The following is a 25,111-nucleotide window of genomic DNA, read 5'->3' as shown; positions in this document are numbered from 1 at the left end:
AAGTACTACAAAGGATGTATAAAGCAATTTCCCTGTCATAGCTTGGTTAGCATCGATCGGGATCAGGAACTCACATGAACATATGATATTTTGCCTTAACAGAGAACTCAGATTAAGACAAAAATGGAAGGTGGGATGAAAAATTTTTAAGTAAGTTATAGGGCAAAAAGATATCCCAAACTAGATTCAGGCATGTTTTATGTATGATCAACTAATAAGATAAAGAATGTAGTTGAATGACAAGTGGAATGAGTTTGACAATGAGCAGAAAAAGCTCTTGCTAAAGGTCAGAAAGTTGCATTACCAAATGTGGTCCCTGGAGCCTCTTTCATGGGAGTGACTGGTTCAAAGATTATAGCAGGAACTGACCAAAAAAAAAAAAAAAAAAAAAAAAAAACCAAAAAGGAAATGTTAAACATTTATACAATCTCAGAACTGCAAAATTAATTGTATCTAAGTACTAATATGTCCAGAGTACAAAGCAAAAACTATTAACTTTCTGAGGTGAGAGACATGGCATCTCTGCACTTGGGTGCCAATTGATCACTTATTAGGGGCTGTCTTTGTAGCAGATAATTATCCCTGTGAAGTGCCCCTGAAATGTCTCACTCTTTGATAATCCTAGTTTAAGTAATGTACCAAATTAGACTACATCAATCTTGCTGAAAACTCATCTTCGGAAAAAGAGACAATGAGCTTTGTCTAACAGAGTACTAAAGAGAGCAGGAGAAGGGACAGGCATTCAGTCTGAGGAATAGCAGGGTAGCTCTCTGTCCAATGCTCAGGGAAAGCCTGACCATATATAGACACTGATGATTATCAAATGAAATTCAAAATCCTTAGTCCAACATTCAAAATACCTTTCAACTATTCCTTTGGGCCCCATTTGGCTACAGCAGCCTCAGAAAAATGTTCTTTCTGATCAAAACTTAGAAGCCTTAGAGATTCAACTGGTGAGAAAATCCTCTGCCTTCCCTCACTGGACCTCCACACACGTCCTTCCTTTAAGTACTTCTCCATCCCTTTTGTGCCCAGTCATCTAAATCTACAGTGATTTCAATGCTCAATCCTTCCTAACTATTCTAGCCTACTCTGATTATTGATTCTTTAGATCAATGGCTGATGAAAGATAGCCCATATGCCAAATCTCTCCCATGGCTTATTTTCATATAGCCTATGTAAAGCTAAGAATGATTTTTCCATTTTTAAGTGGATGTAAAATTAAAAAGGAAAAAAAATAAAAAATATTCAAGAGAAACTACATCGCTCACAAACTCCAAAATATTTACTCTCAAGCCTTTTATAGAAAATGTCAATTCCTGCCCTAGATCCTTACAATGACTTGGACTTGACTTTCTAGTTACCAAGAAATAATTTCCCATCTACCCAAACATACATTTGTTCTGTAACTATTTCATTCTATGACACTCAGTTAATATTTCAAGAATAAGAAGTGAATGAGAAATCAAATAACATTTAGAGAAAAGATTCTCATTCACAAGCCTAAGAAATTTGCTACTACCCAAATCCCTCCAACCATGTTCTCATTGCCTACCCTGACTTTCCCCTTCATTTTCTCTGGATCCCATTAGGATATGCTTAACCAAGATGTATACATTTACCCAGTTCAGTGTCAAGTGCTTCAGGGCTCCCTGTGGTTTCAGGTTTGGGATGTGGAGGATGAGTGTGGTGAGGTACTTTGGGAGCTAAAGAAAGAAAACCTCAGATTAATAGAGTGTTCTTAGTTCCAGAAGCTGTGGATAGGATTAGATTTCTTCTAATTTCTTGAGTTTTAGAAAATTTTTCCTTTGAGCTTAAAATATTTGCCCCCATTTCGATAATTGCCTCTTTATATCGTTTACATTACTCTGAGAAACACGAGTCACACAGAAATATGAGCTTATATATCAAGAATATTCTCACAAGGATCTCTAAATGAAAAAAAGTTCCAAAACTTTACTGAGTTATGGTGTTGGTGGGAAAGGTGTAGGGGGAATTTCAACTAATGATGGTACTTATGATTTAAACTGATTAGCATTGAGGTCATTTCTATTTCACCCCTCACTGAAAGAAGACCACACCATTACCTAAAATGATAAAACAAAAACACAAAATGATGTACATAATAAAAATTTAGAAATTTAGATCAGACAAGAATTATGCCACATTGTAACAACTGTGACAATACTCAGGTTAGATCAAGGATAGACACTCTCACCCCAACCCTCCTATGTTTGAAATTCACAAACAAAAAATGTGATTTACAGGTTACATGGAGTAAGATGCCGTACATTCACATGCATGATATTGCAGACACATATACTAGACTAAGTTCATACTTGGCTCTTTTAAAAACAGATGAGTTAGTTGCTTTAACACTCCTCAGTGTATTAAGAAGTAAGGGAATGACAAAGAAGTAACTGACTTATAACTGAATAGACAATAGAGGATGACATGGAAGTCTCGTGAAGCAGAAGCAGCTGCGGTTATGAGGGTGATGAAGTGGGTTTCAAATGAGCAGGACAAGTAGGTGCTGATGGACATAATGTGTCCTTACCTAGAGTTGTTTCTGGAGCCTCGGTTCTAAGAAAAACTGGTTCGAAGACTGTGGTAAGAACTGATCAAAATCAATAAAAGAAACCAGAGTTGTTGTTTTTTTTTTGAATGCATGAAATGTCAGAAAATTCATCTTACCAGCAAAATGCTTCTAAGCCTTCTAAGGGAGAAAGGGCAGGGAAAGATGGATTAAACACATCTTTAACACCAAGAAGCAGGAAGTATGGAGGGGTGAAGAGTAGAGGGTCATCTTAGGGTCTGTTTACCACACATACAAGAGATAGCCAAAAGGAAACTGGTATAACACTAGCCAAGAGACTAAATCTTCAGTGAAAAGAGTGGCTTTGATATAGTAGGTGAGAAAGAACCTCTGTCTTATTATAATAGACTAGGTATCCTCAGTTTTAAGAGCAGGAAAAGTTATGATCCTGTGCAGAAGGATCACTGAAGCCCCTTAGGTCAAATCTAAAATCTTAAGTAGACACCTCAGCCTCTTTAAATTAATCCTCCGGGCCCACTCCACAGGAGAGCACTGGGAGGTCATTCTCTGTCCGGGAAGCCAACTTCAGATATCCTCTGCTTGTCAGCCTTTGTTGCCTTACCTTCCCACTCATCCAAACTCTGTACTGTTTTCTTTTTAATATCCTCAGCCTTTTTCCTGCTCTAGATATTAGCCACACTCCTATCACATGGCATTTCTACCATCTGGGAAGTTATACATAGACACACACTTATGTAATCATGGCTGCCTCATGTTATTTTCTCCATGTTTAGGCAGGAATGGCTTTTGCTTACAACTATAATACATACTAGGAAACAAAACATACTTCCTACTTCTTATGTATCTCATAGCTGCTAATATGGTTATGGGTGTTATGAGGGGATTAATACAAGTAGTAGACTTGAATGGATTGTGTTGGCTCAATACTATACTGAGCAACCTTTATCTCTAAGACACAAATGGAATCAAACAGCATGAAAAGTAAATAAAACAATCATTCCTGGAGAACATTCCCACACAGGAAGTACTCAGGTATCTTGAGTTCTGGTCACTAACCAGCAGCTTTTACTCTTAAGAGATATGTAGGACATGTGCCAACTATGTGCATAGAATTTAGGTTCCCAACTGGGGTAGACTGCTAGGATTCCTTAAGCCAGAAATCACGTATTTACCCAGTTTGGTCTGAGGTACTTCTGGATGGGGTGTGGTTTTAGCTTTGGGACGTGGACGACGAGGTTTCTTTGTTGTTGTAGCTGAAGGAAGAAAATTTAGAATTAACATAGTGTTGACAGCTTCCTAAACTCTGATGAAGAGGGTATAACATACTAAGCTTTCTAAAATTTGTCAGAGTTTCTTTGAGTGGAGAAAACTTTGTTACTTTGGTTTGATGTTTTCTCCTTTAGTATGTTAATAGGTTTCTTTTTACAATTGAGAGTTCTCCAAAGATTAAAAATTATGATATAATTACATTTAAGAAATGAAGATGAGGAACTATCATTTCTTTGAAAGTGTACCTAATCCCAAACTGGTTACAAATTTCTCCTAAAATATGATGGGGTGAGAGAAGTTCAAACCACACTACAGTATACACTTCTAATCATAATTTAATGACTAGACTTGGGCAAATTTTCCACCTGGTCATTTACTAGAATAAGCATACAAAACTTGCTGAAATACGTACAAAGTGAAAACAAAGTTAGACAGAACTTGCAATACAGAAAGCAGGATGCCTGAAAAAAATTCATGGTCTAATTGATAACTTATTGGGGGTCTAAATAAGGGATATACAGATAATCATATTTGGACCTTATTTCTAACAAACAGCATTGTTTAAACAGAGACCCTGATTGACATGATACAGTTTGAAGCTGGGATATGGGACAGACAGCAGTGCTGAATTAAGTCCATACACATTTCTGTTAGAAAGAAAGCCTTTCAGGGGCACCTGGGTGGCTCACTGGGTTAAGTGGCCAACTCTTTGTTTCAGCTCAGGTCATGATCTCATGGTTCTTGTGTTTGAGCCCTGCATCTGGCAAGCTGACAGTACGCAGCCTGTTTGGGATACTCTTTCTCTGCACCCACCCCAACTTGCACTCTCTCTCTTTCTCTCTGTCTCTCTCTCAAAATAAATTTAAAAATAAGATCTTTAATAAAAAAATTTTAAAGCCTTTTATATTGTAAGATAAATACTATAGTAGGATGATGACAAATTATGACATCATTGTCTATATAACACCACAGATGAGTTTGACAATAAGAGAAAGAACTTGCTAAATGACATAAAGGATCATTACCTAACAATGTCCCAGAAGTAAGGAGTTCAGACTCTCTAGCAAGCAATGATCAAAAGTAATTTAAAAAGAAATGTTAAACACTTGAGAAAAGTCATTGACCTTTCTCGAAAATAAACTTCACCAGTGTATCATTGGTTCTACAGCCAAAAAGCAAAAATTTTAAAGTTCTGAGGTGAAGGTACAAAGATTTTTGTTCTTATACAATGGTTATATATTATAAAATGGTTCAGTATCTCCACATAGCTCCAAGTTTTGCTTGTTTTTATATTATCTGATAACACAACAACAATAAAAACCCTGCTTAGAAAAATCTTTCGGCTTCTGTCTAGGAATACTATGATTAAAAATTATGAGAAAAGAGTGTAAAAGTATAACTTATTGGAAAAAAAGCCCTGGGTCACTATAGATGCACTAGTTGGCATATATAAGCAGATACTATAATGAATAGCCAAAATAGAGGATGCTTTTTGTTTAGAGTCTACTTTGGAAGAAGACCAAGACCTCTGTCCAAACAAAGACATATAAAAGAACAAGAGACAGAGGGTCATTCAGTCTGCAAGACTTGTATTTTTCTCTGCTACCAGGACAAAAAAGGCCTGACCCCAGGAAGATCGGAGATTATGCAGTAGCTAACTGGCTTAAATCCCATCACTGACATCAGGCATTTAAGAGCCTCTTCATGGACCCATCTAAAAGCAGCATCACTGACCAAAATTTCGGAGCATCAGCTAAGTGAACGTCCTCTTTCTCTTTTCTCCCACTCAGGTTGCCCTCCTAACCCCTATCCTTCTGCTGTCACCCACACACACAGCACCTCTGTTTGTGCTATTCCACCCTCTCCCAGCAGCAGTTCTACAAACTGTGTAAGTTTTGAGATCCACACTACACTTACCAACTCATGTATCATTTAGTTCCCTAAGAATTAACTATATGCCTAACAGTTGGTAAAACCGAATAAATATACCGCTTCTGCCCACATGCCTTTTTATCTATTAATGAACAGTTTCTACATAAGAAACTTCCTCAACCAAGTGAAGGCATCTGTAATTTCTAAACTATTTTTCAGATGCTAGTGGAGCACTTCATAAATTGTGTGACTAACTAAAGATGCTAGTTACTAATCTAGGTAAGTTTCTGATAAACCAGAATCAAAGAGAAAAAAACATAGTTTTTCAGAGGAAGCAAATAAAATACAAATGTACCAAGAAGATACCAAGCCGCACGAGGAAGTCATAATTATTAACTAGAGCTCTTGTGACTTCTGCCTTCTCACTGAAGGGTCACCAGAGCTATTAGGTGGCAAGTTAAACTGCCACACACATATCACATCCAACGGGGTTCCATGGGTACCGGGAACCACATATTTACCTAGTTTAGTCTGAGATGCTGCTGGGCTCTCTGTGGTTTTATGTTTAGGACGTGGACGGCGTGTTCTTGTCCGTTGTGATGTTTTTGGAGCTGAAGAAAGGAAACTGGTTAATGTTGTCTTATGACTCCAGAAACTCAAGAAAGGATTATTCACAGCTCTAGATTTTCTAAAACTTTGCTAAATTTCCTAAGTCTTAATAAGTTTGTCTCTTTGGTTTTGGACTTTTGTCATCTATATGCAAGGAAATTTGGGGAGGGGGTTCCATTACAGTTCTTTTGAGAAGGGATATATAACATTATTCTAATAATCTGAAAAGTGTATCATTATTGGTGTGAGATTTTCAACAAGGATCCTGACCCCAGGGAAACCAGAAACACAGTGTGTCCATATCAGAGGGGGATCCAGGCTCACCTGCTTTTGTGAGATCATACTTAGAAATTATTTGGCTTAGACATACACCTCATTAAACATTAGGATAAACAAATTTAACTTCTGAAAATCATTGGTAGACAATAAAAATGCTCTGCCTTTCTTGAAACAACTTTTGGTTGATGTCCACAGAATTAAAATGGATATTTATAGAGCAGCCACTCCTAACTGAATTTGAAACTGGGCTTTACCACAGAACACAGAGCAGAATTACAGGTTCTGTAAAGAACTAATAAAGCTGGATAACATGGAGGACGGATGCTGTGTACTAGCTGCATACAGGCTTAACCAAGTAATTAACCACGTAACTTATATTAGAAATCTTCAATATTCAAAATGAAGACTATAGTTGCGTGATAAGAGAGGGTGATGAGAAAATCTTAGAAAAAGAAAACTCTTGACCAAGATATTAATGCAATAGACTGGGCAACACAAGGAAAATGTACTTGGTTAAAGACCAAAAAGTCATTACCCAATGTTGTCCTGGGAGCCTCAGTTCTCAGAGTTACAGGTTCAAGGTCTGTGGTGGAAACTAGCCAAAAGCAATACAATAAACAATGGAGATTTAAGAAATATAGAAAAAGAAAGAAATTTATCTTGAAAATGAATCTTCTTTACCCTGTAATGTTTCAAAAGCATTTCTGAATGCTGTAAAAATAGTATTTTGCTGTACTCTGGTATTCATTTAACTTACAAAATAGACATACCTTTTGTATTCCGCGTCCCTGTGAGATCAATAAAAAGCTTTTTCCTGTATTTAATTATTTGACTCCAACTATATTGGAAGCTTGGCTTCAGTTGGCTACTATGCATTTTAAATTACTCTGAAAAACTGCAAAAGCTTCTGTTAGTATTTGGAAGGCTTTCACCACAACTGTTATTTGTTTTGAAGAATTGTGGTGGTGAGGAGAATTTTTTTTTTTTTTTTTTTTTTTTTACAAATAGTTTATTGTCAAATTAGTTTCCACATAACACTCAGTGCTCATCCCCACAAGTGTCCTCCTCCATGCGAGGAGAATTTTTAAAAATATTCTCAATTAGTCTGTTTATTGGACATGTGTGACAGTTATGCAAAACATAAACTTGTGCCTTTTCTTTGTAAGGAATAAGGTACTCCTTCTTACTATTTCTCCTTTTTTAGTCATGTATTTCATTTTTTTTATTTATTTATTTATTTATTTATTTATTTATTTATTTATTTATTTCTAGGAGAGAGAGAGACAGCGTGAGCAGGGGAGGGTCAGAGAGAGAGGGAGTCACAGACTCCGAAATAGGCTCCAGGCTCTGAGCTGGCAGTCAGCACAGAGCCCGACGCGGGGCTGGAACCCACGAACCGCGAGATCATGACCTAAGCGAAAGTCGGACGCCCAACCGACTAAGCCACCCAGGCGCCCCTTTAGTCACGTATTTCAAATGAATAACGTGGAGATTATTCTCCTAATTATTAGGAGATAATTATTCAAACAAGCAATAGAAATGATTAAGAAAAAAGTCTGAAGATAATCATTCAACTTTTTGTCTCTATAAACAGAATTCCTATAGTTCTGTAATATTCTGAAAATGATTGAATTATGCATACATATGAAATTAATTGTGATTTATAACTCCTTGGATTTAAATTACCATCTCTATTTGTCATTAAGTCCAGAGGACTAAATGTAACATTAAACACCTTATCATGAAAACTCTGTAAACACTTATATGGAGATTCCTTTTTGCTAAGACATCACGGCAGAGTTGCATTAGCCACATCTGACAACCTCTTCTGAATGAATGGAAACCTATGCCTACAGAAGAGATGGAGCAGGTGAGGACAACATGATGAAGCAATATTCAAAACTGATTGCCATCAAACAAAAAAAGGAAACCTTATTTTGCTTGGAAATCAGCACAAGATGAATTTGTCAACAGAAATGTTCAGGTGTATTTGAATAGTATGGAATCAAAGAGGAAAGGACTTTTGCGAGAAAGAGACAATTATGCGTGGCCTCAATCCCCAACCACATTTTTAACTGCTCCTTTCCCATAACCATAAATTATATACACATAAAGGCAGAACTCTCAAAGATTCCCTGGACCGCAGGATGGATGCTCTCTCAGCCCCAGCGACCCTTGATAGCATCAAGTGCTTCAAGCAATTTGAAGGTGATCAAAGGAAGAATGACATTCAGGGATTATAAACTGAGCAGCACAAGTAAGAATGCCTTATGACGTTGAAAGTTCCCATTAAAAACAATTAACCATTTGTGGAAATGACTGCAAAAGATGATGAATGACCATTGTTTACATAAGAGGATGTAGCTACTGACATTGATGAGGGGGGAGGCCCAGAGAAACACTGACCGAGAAGGAAGACATCATTACCTATGGTTGTAGAGGGAGCTTCAGTCTCAAATGGAACAGGCTCGAAGACTGCATCATGAAACATAAACAGATATGAGTAATGAAAGTAAAGAAGTCTAAAGTTTTAGGTGCTCCCTGATGCTTAATTCATAGGATACATAAACTGGTTTATTCTAAATTGATATAAATTGCTTTCTTCATAAGTTTATTTATTATCAGATTCTCTCTTACTAAATGAGAATTTTACACTAATTGGAAACTTAGGAGAAAATATCAGTTGCAGAACTGTTGAATTTTTAGAACTGTTATATAAATATCTTCTTATTTGGTAGGAAATCACTTAGTTAATAGTTACTGTTTAAAACCCCATTAAATTATTTTAGGGGAAGCCAGTCCCTGATTACGTGCCTTTAAAACAAGAACACAGTGTCATCCTTCCTGGTCCTATCTGGTGGTGAATGTTAAAGTCACTTTCAACTATGTTCCAGATACAGAAAAATCAGGCTTCTATTCATTACATACCCAAATTCATTAAACAAAGCCTAAAAATGTTAAGAAAATGGAATCTGTCAGACTATCAAATATAAAATTAAGTAACTTCCTACACATTGATTGTTCATTTAACAACTGGTGTGGTTACTTTGAAAAGATAACTAACAAAATCAAAGCATTGGGTTTCTATGCTATATATGGTATGACAAATTGTAAATCATTTCAACAACATTCCCCAAAATAAGCTTCTTAAACTAAAGCACTGGAAATTATGTTTACCGGGTTTAGTTGGTGGCATATCTGGTTGTGCTGTGGTTTGGGGTTTAGGAAGTAATTGCTTTGGTGGTTTTGAATCTAAAGAAAAAAAGGTGCTATAATTAGTGTCATAGCAGAGCTGTGAATGTCAAGATTAATGTTACTTACACACCATTTTCCTAGTTATAGATCAAGGCAGTGAAAGTAGTGATTACCAGGCTGGATTTGAGGTGCATCTGGTCTATGTGTGGTTTTAGGTCTTTTGGATGGTTTCGATGCTAAAGAAAAAGGTATTAAAATTAGCATAATGATCATGGCTATAACTAACATAGTTAAAGACACATACACTTGAGCAAAGATACTATATAAATTCACTGAATATACAACAAAATTAATTCCTGGGGTATGTGAAGGATGGGAAATATGTCCATTTGTACTGATTTTTCCAAAGGAAAAATCTTTCAGAAATGTTCAAAATGCGCCTTTGAGCAAAGTAATGAGAACTGTAATAAGACTTTTTTCTACATAATTTCAGAGATCACAAATACGATAGTTGTATTTCTTAATTAGAAGGGTTTTTTTTTTTCAACATAAAAATAGTATTGTAGAAGTTTGGAATTTGTTTAGTAGACCTGGAAAATAATCCACACACACTTTAAATTATACAGAAGTTTACATAGCTACAGACTTCTGGAATTTTCCAAAGTAAAGCACTTACTAGGGATGCTGAGAAACTATATTGAAATAACAACAAACAGCATTAGTACCAAAAACAATAAAGCAAGCTTGGGACTTCTAATGTTCTCAAGTTACAAAGACCACACTATTTTTATATTGGACCCTAGACCAAGAATAGTGTTTACGCTTCTAGTTGTCAAAATATACTCACAAAAGTTCTTCAAAGAAACAGAAAGCTGAAGAAGCCATTATTTCATGCAGCTTTGTAAGGGGGTGAAAGTCTTACAAGTGGAATGAGTAAAGCGATGAAATGACAACTGTGGCACCAGAATGAAATCTTGCCATTTGCCAAGCCCAGAATGAGAATGGAAGTCCCTGAGAAGGTGTACAAGGTTTTCTCAGCAGAAGGATGTGGAGAGACAAAGAGTTTGTGGAGAACCAGGAAGTTGTGTCCAAGACCACAGACCTTCCTTAAGGAAGTGCACAGGTAGGATTCTTCTAGAAGATGTCTCCTAGCTTCAGGCTCTTCAGACCCAGAGAGGAAACATGAGGAAAAGCATGGAATGAAATGGCGATGGTGTGGTGGCCCTGCAGTCATGCCTGGGTAGAGAGTAGGAAGAGCCAAAGTGACATTCCGTGAAAGCAACTAGAGGAGAGAATTACCGACTGTGGGCACCAAGAGCTCCGGTTGTACCGTAGCAGGTTCCAGAGCTATGGGAGCAAACAGCAAGAACACTAATTATATCAAGAAGCAGTGTCTTGAGGAAGGAAACATTATTCCCCACTCTCAAACTCCTCATCCCTCAAAAAGGGAATGTGATTTTACCTTTTACTCTTCCCACTTTACCTTTTACTTTACCCCTCTTTCTCTTCCTTTCCCCACTTCATCTGCCATAAATATGCATCCTATGTGAGACTTTTAGGGTGCCCTACTTTAATGACCCATTTAGTGGGCCAGCTGACTGTGTGTGTACGTAATAGTTACAAATAAAAAATAAAAATATATGGCAAGTATAGAATGTACAGATACCTAAATATGAAAATCAACGATACCGGTTCTTAAAGTCCAGCTATTTAGGTAGTAGATAGCTACTGTATCAGAAGCTACCATAATCCATTTTCTATGTTAACTGGAATCCTGAACATCACATTTACCAGGTTTGGACTTGGGCACATCTGGACTAGGTGTGGTTTTAGGACGGGGGCGACGACCTGGTCGTTTGGTCTTTCGTGAAGCTAAAGAAAGAAAATTAGCTAGTTAATATAGGAGCAGTAGCTCTAAAAACTGACAATCAATACTACATTTATCTTAGAAGCACATTTAAGTCCTTTGGTTTATTATGAGTAGATATTCTTCTCTTTTGCAGCTTTCTATCATCATTTACCCAGTTAAATAAGGTCTTGGATAATATTTTTAATTAGAGATTTCCCTATTCCACTTTGAGATGGAAAACTCAAAAGTCTGTACAGCTTAGAGAAGACAGTCTCATAAAAATTTTGAAGGTGTATGTTTAACAAGAACATAAGAAAGGCACCTTTAAGGACCCACTAGGGATACGAATTAAAACTTATTTGGCCTAAGATTCAAAAGGAGAAGTTTTTCATTTAGCATTAAAAGTTCACAAGTTAACAGCATGTATAAAAAGTCTTTCAATTCAAAAACTGTTTCAGGCAAGCCAACTTCTTAAAAATGAGATATAGTTTATAAAACTATAGAACTTAAATTTTTTCTCTGCAAGTAAGAACAAAGAACACACACACATGTATCCATGGATTAATCCATTAATGTAAGCCTGCTAACAAAAATACCAGCAGTCAGGAAAAGAGGAGACAAAGGTCATTCGCACAATAACTGTATTACCTAATGTTGTTGAAGGTTTGGTTTCCAGAGTTACAGGTCCTAAGAGTACATGAAAATCATCAGGAAGGAATCAAAATCAAAGGAAAAATGATAAAAATCTAATTAGATATGAAAATTTCTATTTTTTTAATTTTTAATTTTTTAATGTTTTATTTCTGAGAGAGAGAGAGAGAGAGACAGCGTGAGCAGGGGAGGGTCAGAGAGAGAAAGGGAGACACAGAATCTGAAGCAGGCTCCAGGCTCTGAGATCATGACCTGAGCCAAAGTCAGACACTTAACCAACTGAGTCACCCACGAGCCCCTGAAAAATTCTAATTTCTAATTACAAAGTTGAGCAATTATATATAAACAGTGAAACGTTTATCCACATAAGACATTTCTTTTTTATTTAAGAGATTCCTGTGTTTTTTAGACAAAATGAACAAAAATGTACTCCGTTAAGTTTGGAGAGAAAAATGGAAAAAACAAAAGAAGGCATGATTCTCATTTGGAAGGTATGAATGCAATAAAGTAACCAACAGTTTGTGTTATGAAGGAAAATATGGGTTTTGGCTAAGATAGCACCAGTAGAACACAACTTTTGCTCTCTTGAAGAAAAAGAAGCTATAAATTTTGGGGTGAGTTTTTCTATTTCTCTTAATGAATTGCCGAGTGACACATCAGGATATGTAGATCTGGAAAGAGCATAATGCTTTTCAAGAAAATCTGCATATGTTAGACTTTCAAAAGTAAGAAAAACACCTCTAAAAATAAAAACACAAAAAAATATCCTCAAATAAAGCCAAGGTCTTCCACTGGAAACAGCCAGGTTAAAACAAGCTTGGGAAATATTACTCAAATATAAGGAGGGACAATACAGAACATGTCAAACCAAAACCAGTATGGCTTTCATGGCTATTTCAGAGGCTCGGCTTAGTTAAAGCACAAAGAGTGTATCTTCTGACAAAAATGGCTGAAATAAAGATCTGAAGGACAATTAAGAAATTTTTAAAAAACCCAAGCCAAGGACAAAGTTCAACATAAAAGGTGCTAAAGAAAGAGGGTTTTCTTTTTTTTTTCATTCAGTAAAGGAAACTTCATTACCTATTGTTGACTGTGATGGTGGTAGAGTCTGAGGTTCTGGGGCTGCAATAAAACAGGCATTATCAAAGGCCATGCTGAATATAACAATTAAATTAGTAATTAATTAATTAGTAATTAAATGTCCTTTACTGTAAAAGGTATTCTCTCAGGGTGAATAGTCTGGTTCTGTGGTTTATTACAGTAAAGCTCAGTCACCCACATCCTTTCCATGAACCACAATAAAAGAACTGAGAATTCTGATTTTTCTTATTGAGTTTTAGCTATTTTCCCCACCACCCAATATTCTCAAGATTGCTCCTAGTACCTGAGAAGATACTACTTTAAGGGAAGGTCAGGGTAGCCTCTCTCAGGTTGTTTATAGTGTCCTGTCACCTGACATTTTGTTTTCATGCAGGATAGTCAGTTTCATCCAAGTAAGTGGGAAGAGCCAAAACCTCAACCTATAACCAGGCCTGAGATCTGTTAGTTTTGGATGATTTTCAGGTTGGTTGGATCTGATATTCTTAAAAAAAAAAAAAAAAAAAAGAATTGAACGTATGGTCTAAAAAGGGCCACAAATGTTCATATGGTGTTCCTTATATTTGCTAGCACCTATTGCTGGTGAACAAATTGGTTTACGTATGAAATTTAGTCTATTTTGTTTAGCAAATCAAAGAAGTCAAAAAGTTATATTTCATCAGACATTGAAATAATTAAATAACAATATTGTTTAAATATTCTGAAAGATAACAAAGCTTCCAATGTGTTTCAAATTGGCAGTTAGTAAATGATACTTCATGCTGAATACAGTTTGGTTATGATATCTGGACTTATAAAAAGATCACACAATGGATTTCTTATTCTACAGAACAAAAAGAGTTCTTTTCTTTCAGGAAGAAAATTTTAAAAAGGAACGCAATTTTTGAAACTGAAAAAAAGTGAAGATTCTTTGCCTTTTTTTCTTATAATGTTTTTCTTTTTTAAATTTTTATTTATTTTTGAGAGAGAGAGTGAGATAGCGAGTGAGTGAGCAGGGTGGAACAGCAAGAGAGGGAAACAGAATCTAAAGCAGGCTTAAGGCTGTGAGCTGTCAGCACATAGCCCAACATGGTACTTGAACCCATGAACCACAAGATCATGACCTGAGCTGAAGTTAGATGCTTAATCGATTGAGCCACCCAGAAACCCCTCTTTGGCTTTTTTTCTTATGGAAAGAAATTAATTAATAGGACACCCACCAACCAGCTTAAGAGGACATAAATAACTTTGTTACTTATACTTCTTATACTACATTTACCAGGAGTTCTCTGTGATACTTCTGGACTAGGGGCTGTGGAAAGGTTTGGGGAAATAAGCAGGGACTCTTTAGCATATAAAAAAAGAAAATATAACAACAAATATCGTAGGTAGAGAATTTTCATTTATTCTGAAAGCAATGAATAGCACAAGATATTATTGAAATGTGGCATCATTCATTAGCGTGACTGTGGCCAAAAATTTTTTTTTGATTTCTCAAGAACTTGTCCAGAAATAGATTACAACAGATAAATGACAAAGCCAAAATGATGTCTGAGATTGAAATACATATAACATAGCAAAAAGTGTGTGTGTGTGTGTGTGTGTGTGTGTGTAAGAGAGAAAGAGAGAGAGAGGATAGGGGGAGCCTGGATATCTCGGATTCTACAGGAGAAAGGGTAAATAGTAAATGTCAATACATTAAATATAACTATCAAAACAAATCCATATCTGAAAATAGCCAAGAAAAACTCTTGAAATTTTGAGGCTGTAATTCATGCTTTAATTTCTGCAAAGTTGCCTTCTAACTTTGAAAAAGTAAGATTTGCTACTTTAGCATCTTTTAGAACTTACAAAGATTAAAGAATGTGGTCTTATGAATTTCATAAAGAAAAATCTGCATTTTTTAGTTCCTGACTGAAACTGAGATCAAATAAGTATGGAGCCCCATCAATTAAGCTTCCAATTCACCTGTATACAGAAATATTAAAGTCAGGGTTTATTAAAAGCTAATATACCTTCTTAGGCACCTGGGTGGCTCAGTGGGTTAAGCATGGGACATCCCCTCAGGTCATGATCACGATTAGTGAGTTAGAGCCCGGCCTCAGACTCTGTGCTGACAGCTCAGAGCCTGAAGCCTGCTCAGTTCTGTGTCTCCCTGTCTCTGCCCTTCCCTATTCACACGAAGTCTCTCTCTCAAAAATAAACATACATTAAAAATAAAGCAAACATATCTTCTGACAAGACTTCCTCTATTTTATAATTTTAAGGTATTATGGATAAAGGTATAAAAATGTTAAGCGGCATGCAAATAACTACACCAGTCACCTCAGCACAAAAGAAAAATACAATGGCTTGGGAATTTGTAGCAAGCAATAAGAAAAATTTACAATTCTATCTACATGTCAGAGAACAGTGTTAAAAAATACCTGTAATTGGAGGTCTCTCCCTTTTTTTCCCCCCAGTCCATTAAAAGCTTCAATAGTCAAAGGCCATTACAAATTTAAAGATTAACTATGAAGGAAGCGATTCTTATTGGTTGAGGCAGACACATTGGGACATGGTAGATGGTGGGATTTTCAAGAAAGCACTGGATTATGCTTATAAAACAAGCCAAACCCAACGTGGCTTTTTACTTGTTAGTTTAACCACAAAGGAAAACCAAAGGAAAAGCAATTCGCATGGAAAGTGAAATGGAAAAATAGCAGAGTGTGAGGAGAGGGGTGGGAAAGGCAATGAATCACTCAAATAAAAAAGCTTTTTGTGGTTTATTTGCTCTCCTGAACCTTGGCTATAAACAGAAATCTTCCACAGAGCTATAATGGTGGCCTGCCCTAAAATAAAAATAAATACATTTTAAAAAGCTAAAACCCAAGCAATCGTTTGCAGAGATCCTGTTGTTACTCTGTGTTGCCTCAGACCACTAGAGGTCAATTTGAGTCTGTGTAACTTTAGGTGCAGAATCTGAAGTGGTTATACTTGATGCTAGGGGGAAAGGTGTGGATATTCCAAAGTGACTAGAAGGTATGAATCAGAGGAATAGAGACTCCTTAGATTCCAAATAATTGGCCACATTTAAAAAGGAAATGTCAAATTAAGAAGTTTCTTTGTTCAAATAGCTTAGAATGATAGGCATACATCCTCATCCCTTATTTGTGTTGATGAATTTATACTAAACCATTTTTTAGAAATGACTGAAATGAGTAATGTAACTAATCATATATAAACCATTAAGATCATCTGGAGACTTTTTTTTGCTTTTTTTCAACTTTTATCTTATAATAACAGGAATAATTAGATGGGAGAGATATGTATTTAAATTTGATGGTCTAAACATCCAATAATGTTTCTCAATCCGCTTGGTAATAGCTATTCAAAATACAGCAAAAACAGTAATTACCTTATTCCAAAGCCCTTTAAACATGACTTTTACATAAATGTACATTATACCCTTCTGTCATATAGCTGTTGGAGTTCTTTGATTTAAATTGTTCTTGGGGCACCTGGGTGGCTCAGTCAGTTGAGCATCTGACCTTGGGTCAGGTCATGATATTACGGTTTGTGAGTTTGATCCCCACATGGGGCTTGTTTCTGTCAGCACAGATCCCACTTGGGATCCTCTACTCCACCCGCTCTCTCCCACATAAATAAATAAAATGTTAAAAAAATAAATAGTTAAGGGTCTTGAGTTTCATTAGCTGTGTGCTTTTTTCTCTAAGTAACCCCTCTGAGTAAGAGTCCATTTCTCCAACATGGAGACCTCATCCATGGTCACAGTGTCAACTACACATTCCTTTGCCTAATCCCTACTTTTGTTTAGTCTGACACCTATGCCTGGAAATCTCACTGCCTCTTTGAAGGGAGTTATGAGAATTCCTTTTTGAGCAGTTACGTTTTTCTTCCTCACCCATTTCACTGCAAAAAAACAAAAAACCATATATGCTTAAGGAGAAAGTCTCTGGTTTCAACCATATTTTGTAAACATGCATTAATGAAAAATATACTGAATTGGATAGTGAGAAATATATTCTTCCAGGAGCTAAGAGTTTAAAATTCGGATGAAAATGATGAGTAGTGATAAAATTCCTGTATATAAAAGGACACTCATAAGTCAATAATTTCAACTGCTGTATAGATTCTAGATAGATAGAATAAAATGGAGATTTGGTCATTCAATATATCCTGCAATCTATATGCAGAGAATTGTCTCTGTTTTTAATTACATATACAGAATAACCCCTTCTTGCAAAAGAGCCTTCTTTTCTTCAGCAAACCATCATTGTTATCTCCTGAGAAGTAAACAAAAGTCAGTGCTCAGATATAAGCTTCAATTCAGAAAGAAGTCATGGAGCATTAGGAGAGCACAACCCTTTCTGATCTTTTCTGATCTTGCAGCTGGAGAACTGAGAAGCTCTAAAACAAGGGCAGAGTTTTCAGGGGAGGGAAACACTTCTCCATTTTTAGGCTGAAAGGAGGTTTAGTGTGATCAGAATTCCAGTCAGCTGTGGCACTGGAAACTATTTCATCTTAGACAAGGGAGTCCTCAATCACTCCCATCACTGTACTTCTGTATTTTCTCTGGGTTGGTCATCCACCCAACAGCTCAGAGTGAGTCTGCCATAATATCAGAGGGGCTGGTTATAATGAGATCGTTTCATTGCATTTTTGCACATTTCATGGAAAAATTGTATCAAATAACAAAATAGCAACCAGAAGTTCCTACTCCAAAGAGTGGCATAAAATGATTTTTCAACTCTACTTTTCGGAAAAAAAGAAAAAAAAGTTCAGGGTAATTACCAGGTTTGGTGTCTATCGCTTCTGGGATGAGAGGAATTTTAGGTTTCAAAGAGATAAAATGTGTTTTACTGGGAGCTGGAAAAGTAAAGAAAATAATCATCAAGTTAATGTTTAGGCAGTTCAGTGTCTAAAGCCACAAAAGAAAAACCTGTGTTTTAAGTAGAATGAACTCCTCATCTTGGAAGGTTTTGGAAGTGTTCCATTGAGAGAATATTTTACAGAACACTGAAAGGAAATACAGTGATAAATTTTCATCTGGTTTGAAAAAAAACATTTCAGGAGCATATTTGAACTAACAGAAATAGCACTGCTACAAATATCAACAATAACTACACAAGGAAAATTATTTTAATCCATTATCTTTAAAAAAAAATCAGTGGAATCATTTTGCCTCCATACTTGACATTTCTCAGCCATATTCAAGTCTTTAAGCACCAGAAAGGCATGTTTTACAATTAATAATCACTGATAGATATAACGTTATGATCTACAGTTGAAATTCTAATAACATCATAAAAGAACATTGTTCTTCCTAATGAAGTCTGAAGGTGAACTGAAGGATCTTACTCAAAAAAATGGAGAAATATGTTTAAGACTCTGTTTCAAATGCAACGATTGATGGAAGGTGATGAAACAGCAGTGGTTTACCAGCTTTCCAAGGTACAGGATAATGTCTGAATGCTGATTTCAGGTACATTAACTATGGGGCCAGTTATCCAAAACCATGAAAGCCATGGAGCTGCTGTACTCTATGAAATCATCAGCATTGTCAAAATGATCCAATTAGCACAGTGACTGAGACATTACACAAAAGCTAATGCACTGGATTTTCATGGAAAGATTAAGGAACACATCTAACTACTCAGGACATATTACCCAATGTTGTCCATGTAGGTTCAGGGCTTTTAGGAATTTTAGCTGTAATTGTTCCAGGACTTGTGGTTCTTTCTGGTGATGGAAAGGAAACAAAAATATTAAGATATCCTACAGACAATAAAAAGATATCTCCCAATGAAGAACTGAATGACCCTTTCAAAATCCTGCCATATTTAATGTTAGTGTTTACAAAAGTAGTGAGTACAAGTTTGGGGAAATAATTTTTAAGTTCAGTCATAATAGTAAAGCCTGTAAAAAAAAAAAACTGTATGTATACTACCATGGAATAAGCAAAACTTGATTTGTTGGGCATGATTCTGAGTGTATTATTTGACAGTGAAAAATATCACTTCCTGATAAGCTACCTCCACCATGCAAATTCTGCGTTGTGATGTGTTCTCTCCTCCTTCTCTGTCCAAACCCTACACCTATTTTGAAGCTTAAATCCTCATCTCTTTTTCTGAACTTCTGCACAAGTATTGTAGTCTCACAAGTAGATCTCTCATTCTCTGCTGTAGAATTGTTTCATCATAAGCAGTTGGAGAGTCGGAGTCATGGTCCCTCCTCTAAGCCACTGCCCTAGCTCAAGTTGAAAACATAGTAGGCTCCCCAAACACCAAGTGTCAGCCTAATAAACACCTAAATACACATGCATACTAAGGAAATGATTATACTAAATATCTTACTAACACTAACAAGACATTAGGACTTGTTTCTGGGTTTATACCAAAATTCACATGCAAGAAGATCACTGACATAATTTTCAAAGAAGTCTTATTCAAAACTTGCTTGACCTTTGTCATTTTGCATTAATTATCCATCTTCAGTTAATTTCAAATTTTGTGAAGAAACTTTGACCTATAGAATCATATAGCCTCTTTTTGTGATAAAGAGGCAGACATTCTCTATTTGGAATTACATATCCTGAGAAGTTAAAGAGAGTTATTTACCAGGTTTGGGTCTTGGTTTTTTGGGCCTGACGCGTCGTTTAGGTGTAGAAGGGATAGATGTAGTTTGCTGGGGAGCTGAAAGAAGATTTAATATAGCTTTGATAAATAATATTGCACAGGGACCAATCAGGTCACAACTGTAAACTCCTTGAGTACAAGAACTGCTTTTAATTTCTTTGTATCCCCAGAATGCCAGGCACTGTGCTTTATACAGAGAAGGTACTCAATAAATGTGCTGATTGGGCCAAAATGAATTAAGTGTCTGTATGAAAAAACAAAGGTATATTGTTGAGTTAAATATACTGGGAAGTGGGCACTCAAGGGATTTAAGAACACAGGTACAGTTAAGAACTCAAAAGTAGGGGCGCCTGGGTGGCTTAGTCGATTAAGCGTCCGACTTTCGCTTAGGTCATGATCTCGCGGTTCGTGGGTTCCAGCCCCGCGTCGGGCTCTGTGNTCTGATATATGCTATACATATATATATATATATATATAGCACTTCTACCATCTAGTTAATTAACACACCTATCATATTTTTTTTGTGGTAGAACATTGAAGTTCTACCCTCTTAGAAAATTTCAATTATATGGGGCGCCTGGGTGGCTTAGTCGATTAAGCGTCCGACTTTCGCTTAGGTCATGATCTCGCGGTTCGTGGGTTCCAGCCCCGCGTCGGGCTCTGTGCTGACTGCCAGCTCAGAGCCTGGAGCCTGTTTCAGTCTGTGACTCCCTCTCTCTCTAACCCTCCCCTGCTCAAGCTGTCTCTCTCTCCTAGAAATAAATAAAACATTTAAAAAAATTAAAAAAAAAAAAAAAGGAACTCAAAAGTAAGTTTACCAAACAAGAGGGGAGAAACACAAATATTTACAATTTTGAGAATGGAAATTCAGAACTTCTTTAATTCTGTAGCTCATTACTAACCTCACCAGGGGTTAATGAAATACATTTTTCTAATAACTTTTCATTATAGAATGTAGGCTGTGTTATCTCTCTTACCCATCGTTTCTTATCATGTCCAGAGTTCTAGAATCTACTTGGTGCTCTTTGTATTTAGACTACTTTGAGAAAAGTACTCTGACCAAGTGGTGTCTAATTGTGCTAAGTAGAAGAGAATATATTTTAGAATAATTATCATCTGTAATTCCACTGCAGTTTTCTGGTTGGCAGAGTTGAAAGGATTATAGAAAGGAGATAATTCTTCAAATATATGGACACCAAGATTATTGAGATTCTTTGAGGATTCTCACAAGGCAAAGTATGATAGATAACCTAGTTCTTGGGAGAATTTCATGATAGAGAATAAAGGGGAATATTTACTACTGAAAATATTCTCAAAGTCCAGCGTAATGGATTCTTTTTTGGTCATTTTATCTATTCTTTCAAAGTACACAAATAAAAACATCATTAGTTACCAGGTGTTGTAGGTGGCATTTCAGGACTAGTAAAGATTTCCAGTTTTTGAGGAACAAATGGTGTTTCACTTGGAGCTGAAAATACAAACACCCCACCCACCAAGTAATTCCAGTTAAAAGGAGGTATTTTAAGGGTTTTAACATGCTTTTTAGGTGGTGTTACAAAGCACATGCTACAAATCCATGATTAAGAATGAAAAATGCATATGGTCTTGAAAGCTGGTGGATGGAATAATGACTTAAAGAAGAGAAAAGGTCAGAATGATAATTGTTCATTAGCTGACTCCAGGCAGACTCAATACATGGAAGAGAGGTGATACAGGCCATAAACACAGGACATGGGATGATATGGATGATAAAGAGTCCATGCAGTTTTCAAAGCTTTTCATTCCTTTAAGAAGGGAAAAAACAATCATCTATTACAGTTCAAAAAAGAGAGAAAGAGAGAGAGAGTGCACCCAAAATGGAACATAAGATACCTGCATTACAGGAAAAAATATACACATATATTCAGAAATAGGAACAAAATAAATGATTAAATGTGATGGAATGAAATGTCATTTGGAAGAATGGCATTCACATGGATTTTCTCTTGATGGAAAACAAAGTAGGATTTTTCTGTTAAAAACATTACCCAGTGTTGCCCTTGGCTGTTCAAGAGTTCTAGAAGTTTTAGGTGGGACAGAATCCAGAAATGGATCACTTGTTTCTGTTGGAATAAATGTCAACATTTATAAAAGCAGAAGGCCCCAAGAATAAAATACAAATTCATGAGTAATAAATTATGTCTCATATGGGGAAAAGTATCAAGAACACTTGAACGACTGCTGACCAACATTTTTAAACTAGGGATTCATTAGGAACTGAAGATGAGTTCACTTTTAAAAACATACATACATTAAACGTTAGAAACTCTGATTAAAAAAAAAAAACAATGTTTCGTATGACAACTTGTTTTCTCTTGTTTCAACTGTTTTCTCTGGTTTCTTACCTTTGTTTAACTGCTAACTGAACACAATCAGCACTCTATTCCATTTTTTCCCTCATTTTCTGCTGCTATTTAAAATTATTTGCTTTTATCATGTCACAAATAATGTGCAGATAAGGCCAAATATACAAAAATATCAGACATATATCTATGTCTAGCAGAGACCACTCATATTAACTTGGAATCTCTCACAGTACCGAGTTTTGTTAAACATTTGCTAAAAGGAACTATTAGACTGAGTTACACTCAATGTATGTGGATTGGTACGTGAATGCCAAACATTAGACCCAAATGAACTACTATAGACAAATGAATGACATGATTTCTTTAGTGCATGATTTCTCACTTCAGCACTATTGCCTTTTAGGGTTGGATAATTCTTTGTTGTTGGGGGGTGGGGCGGTCCTGTACATTGCAGGGTTTTAGTGGTATCCCTGTCCTCTACCCACCAGAGGTCAGTGCCACCTTCCCCAGTTGTGACAATCAAACGTGTTAGCCATTGCCAAATGCCTCTGGGGGGAGAAGAGAGAAAACTCACCCCCATTTGAGAGCCACTGCTCTACAGAGAAGTCTCTAAGAATCTAAAACCTTTTTAGAGTGATTTTGTTAATACGTTACTCTGGCTTAATGGCATCCAACTCTATCTGCCTCTCCCACATGTGGCAAAGCTTACTACTGATGGATATAAACAAGTAATCGCTCAACAGAGAAATGGGTAGAATTCATCTCCCTGACATTGACTGCCATTTCTCTCCCGCAGAGCCCTAAAGAGTATGCTTTGTCACTCTGTGAAATTAAAAGCAAGAACGAGGAGCAGTGTTGCCAGAACATCTGGCATCTAAAGAAAGAATTGAGAGGCTAGATATACCTGTATGGGGTTCTGATATTTCAGGCTCATCTGATGTTGTAGGGCTTGAGAAAACATCGTAAGTTGCTTTTAAAAGAAAAGGTAAAACAAAAGAGATGATGTTAATTTTGATTAATTTTAAAAGATTTCATGACATAGTTTAATGCTGGTTAAAACGAAGTTTTATGTAAGTACTAGTGAGTTTGGGCTCTGGGCTATTGGTCTGGTCATTAAGCATGTAAGCAATCACTAAGACTCGCCTCTAGGCTATCCCTGAACTAAAGGCTTTTATACAGTGAGACCTGGCACTGGCCTCAAGGGTGATGTGCACATAGTGCTATATATTTACAGTGAAGTGGTGCCAGCTCTAAATCAAAGAGCTTCAAAGAGTATAAACATAAATGAGTCAGAAGCAATTTGAGGGGAGATTTCCAAAGAAGGAATCAGCAGTCACATTGAAGCTACTTGCACCAAACAGCTTAGTCTTCCTACTTAGTAAAAGTTAACCGTCATGGAATCTTATGTTTGAATAGCACTTTTCAGTTTGCCTAGCAGTGTCTCACATACCAGCTTATTTAACCCTCTCAACATCCCTGCAAAACATGTGAGGTAGGCATTATCCCCATTTTCTAGATAATGGGGTGTTATCTTCATTTTCTAGACAATGAAGTTGAGATTCACAGCAGTGAAGCCATCTGCCAGTGGTCCCACATGGGCTCTGTCAAATTCAGTGTATTTTCCATTCCGTTAACAGGACCAAGAAAAGCCTCTTCTTGGACCACGCCTCCTGCGACTTTGCCTAGAGGTGACTTTTTTTTCTATATTCCTCATGGAGCCACGAGCCCTTCTACAATCTAGGTGGAATTCAGGATAAAGTTTATATTCTACATAAACTAAAGAAAGCAGGGTAGCCTTCAAAAAAATGTTGAGCTTAATACAGGGATAAATTTGACGTTCACATAAGAGTTGAATCTGCAAGCAAAAAGAGCATCAAAATAAAAATGTTCTCTTTTTCTGCATAAAGAGCTGTCAATATGGTAACGGGAGGTGAAGAGAAAGCATTAATTGTCATGAGGTAGATGTTACTTTTCTGACCCAGTCAAAATGGCTGTACAGAAATAAATTAAAAAGGAATTCACAGGAAAATTTACTCAGCAAGGTTACTTGTAAGTCAGCGACCATACCATGACTTTGAACCCATACTAGCTGAAGGTGTAAGAAAGATAATATCAGACTGTGTGATACACTCTGATATGCACACAGGGCACTTTATATTGCACCACACACTGAAAAAGCAGGAAAAAGAATTCTATTTGTGAAGGTCAATCTACTACTTTGCAAAATCTTCTAAAACAGAAAGAGCATTGAATTGTGCACATGTTTTAAGAGGCTTTACGTTGCAATACAAAGTTTTCTTTAGCCTAGCTCCAATTTTAAAGAGGCAGATAAGAATGACTAACCTTTTAAAGGACAAAAATGCTGGCGGTTGCTGATCTGAGACTTGCTTCAAGCCGATTTCAAGTCACGGATATACCCAAGTCAGCTCTATGCATTACTAAACAAGTTAGGAAAACTTTACCAACTTGTATTTAAACTTCTCACACCAGAAATCATGAGTGAATATCTTGACTTTTAATTATATTGCTGCTAGCTTTTGAAAAATGCTACAACTGTCTTTCTGTTACCCTAAGTCCTACATTTGCCTTCTATCTAGTAACACTGAACCAGCTTTCTTATATTCTGTACTTTTTGTCCCAAGAGTACCCCTTTTCTACTTCTTTTCTATATTGATAATTCCTTTTTATTTTGGAGGCTCCAAGCCATGCTGCCATGTTCCCTCAAGTTATTCCCAGAAAGCACTACCCTGGGGAAGGAAGCCCTCCTTCT

The 25,111-nt window shown here is 36.5% G+C and overlaps 1 protein-coding gene across 1 annotated transcript in view; it reads right to left on the bottom strand.

The window, feature by feature from the left end:
• Positions 1-25,111, bottom strand: part of LOC120245096 (ABI family member 3 binding protein) — a 202,315-nt gene that overhangs the window by 96,790 nt on the left and 80,414 nt on the right. The window contains exons 16-34 of the mRNA XM_039251968.1: positions 23,246-23,311; positions 22,024-22,098; positions 21,390-21,464; positions 19,979-20,053; positions 19,029-19,100; positions 18,153-18,227; positions 13,362-13,403; positions 12,279-12,317; positions 11,573-11,653; positions 11,081-11,128; positions 9,955-10,017; positions 9,764-9,838; positions 9,014-9,061; positions 7,122-7,181; positions 6,220-6,309; positions 3,730-3,810; positions 2,558-2,617; positions 1,623-1,706; positions 305-364 (exon numbers count right to left, since the gene is read on the bottom strand). Of these exons, the coding sequence (XP_039107899.1) occupies positions 305-364; positions 1,623-1,706; positions 2,558-2,617; positions 3,730-3,810; positions 6,220-6,309; positions 7,122-7,181; positions 9,014-9,061; positions 9,764-9,838; positions 9,955-10,017; positions 11,081-11,128; positions 11,573-11,653; positions 12,279-12,317; positions 13,362-13,403; positions 18,153-18,227; positions 19,029-19,100; positions 19,979-20,053; positions 21,390-21,464; positions 22,024-22,098; positions 23,246-23,311 (1,269 nt within the window). The remainder of the gene's footprint in view (positions 1-304; positions 365-1,622; positions 1,707-2,557; positions 2,618-3,729; positions 3,811-6,219; positions 6,310-7,121; positions 7,182-9,013; positions 9,062-9,763; positions 9,839-9,954; positions 10,018-11,080; positions 11,129-11,572; positions 11,654-12,278; positions 12,318-13,361; positions 13,404-18,152; positions 18,228-19,028; positions 19,101-19,978; positions 20,054-21,389; positions 21,465-22,023; positions 22,099-23,245; positions 23,312-25,111) is intronic.

This window comes from Hyaena hyaena, unplaced genomic scaffold (assembly GCF_003009895.1).
Source record: "Hyaena hyaena isolate Hyena2069 unplaced genomic scaffold, ASM300989v1 scaffold_407, whole genome shotgun sequence".
NCBI lineage: Eukaryota > Metazoa > Chordata > Mammalia > Carnivora > Hyaenidae > Hyaena > Hyaena hyaena.
The sequence above is the reverse complement of the archived record's forward strand: the minus strand, read 5'-3'. Positions and strand labels throughout refer to the sequence as shown.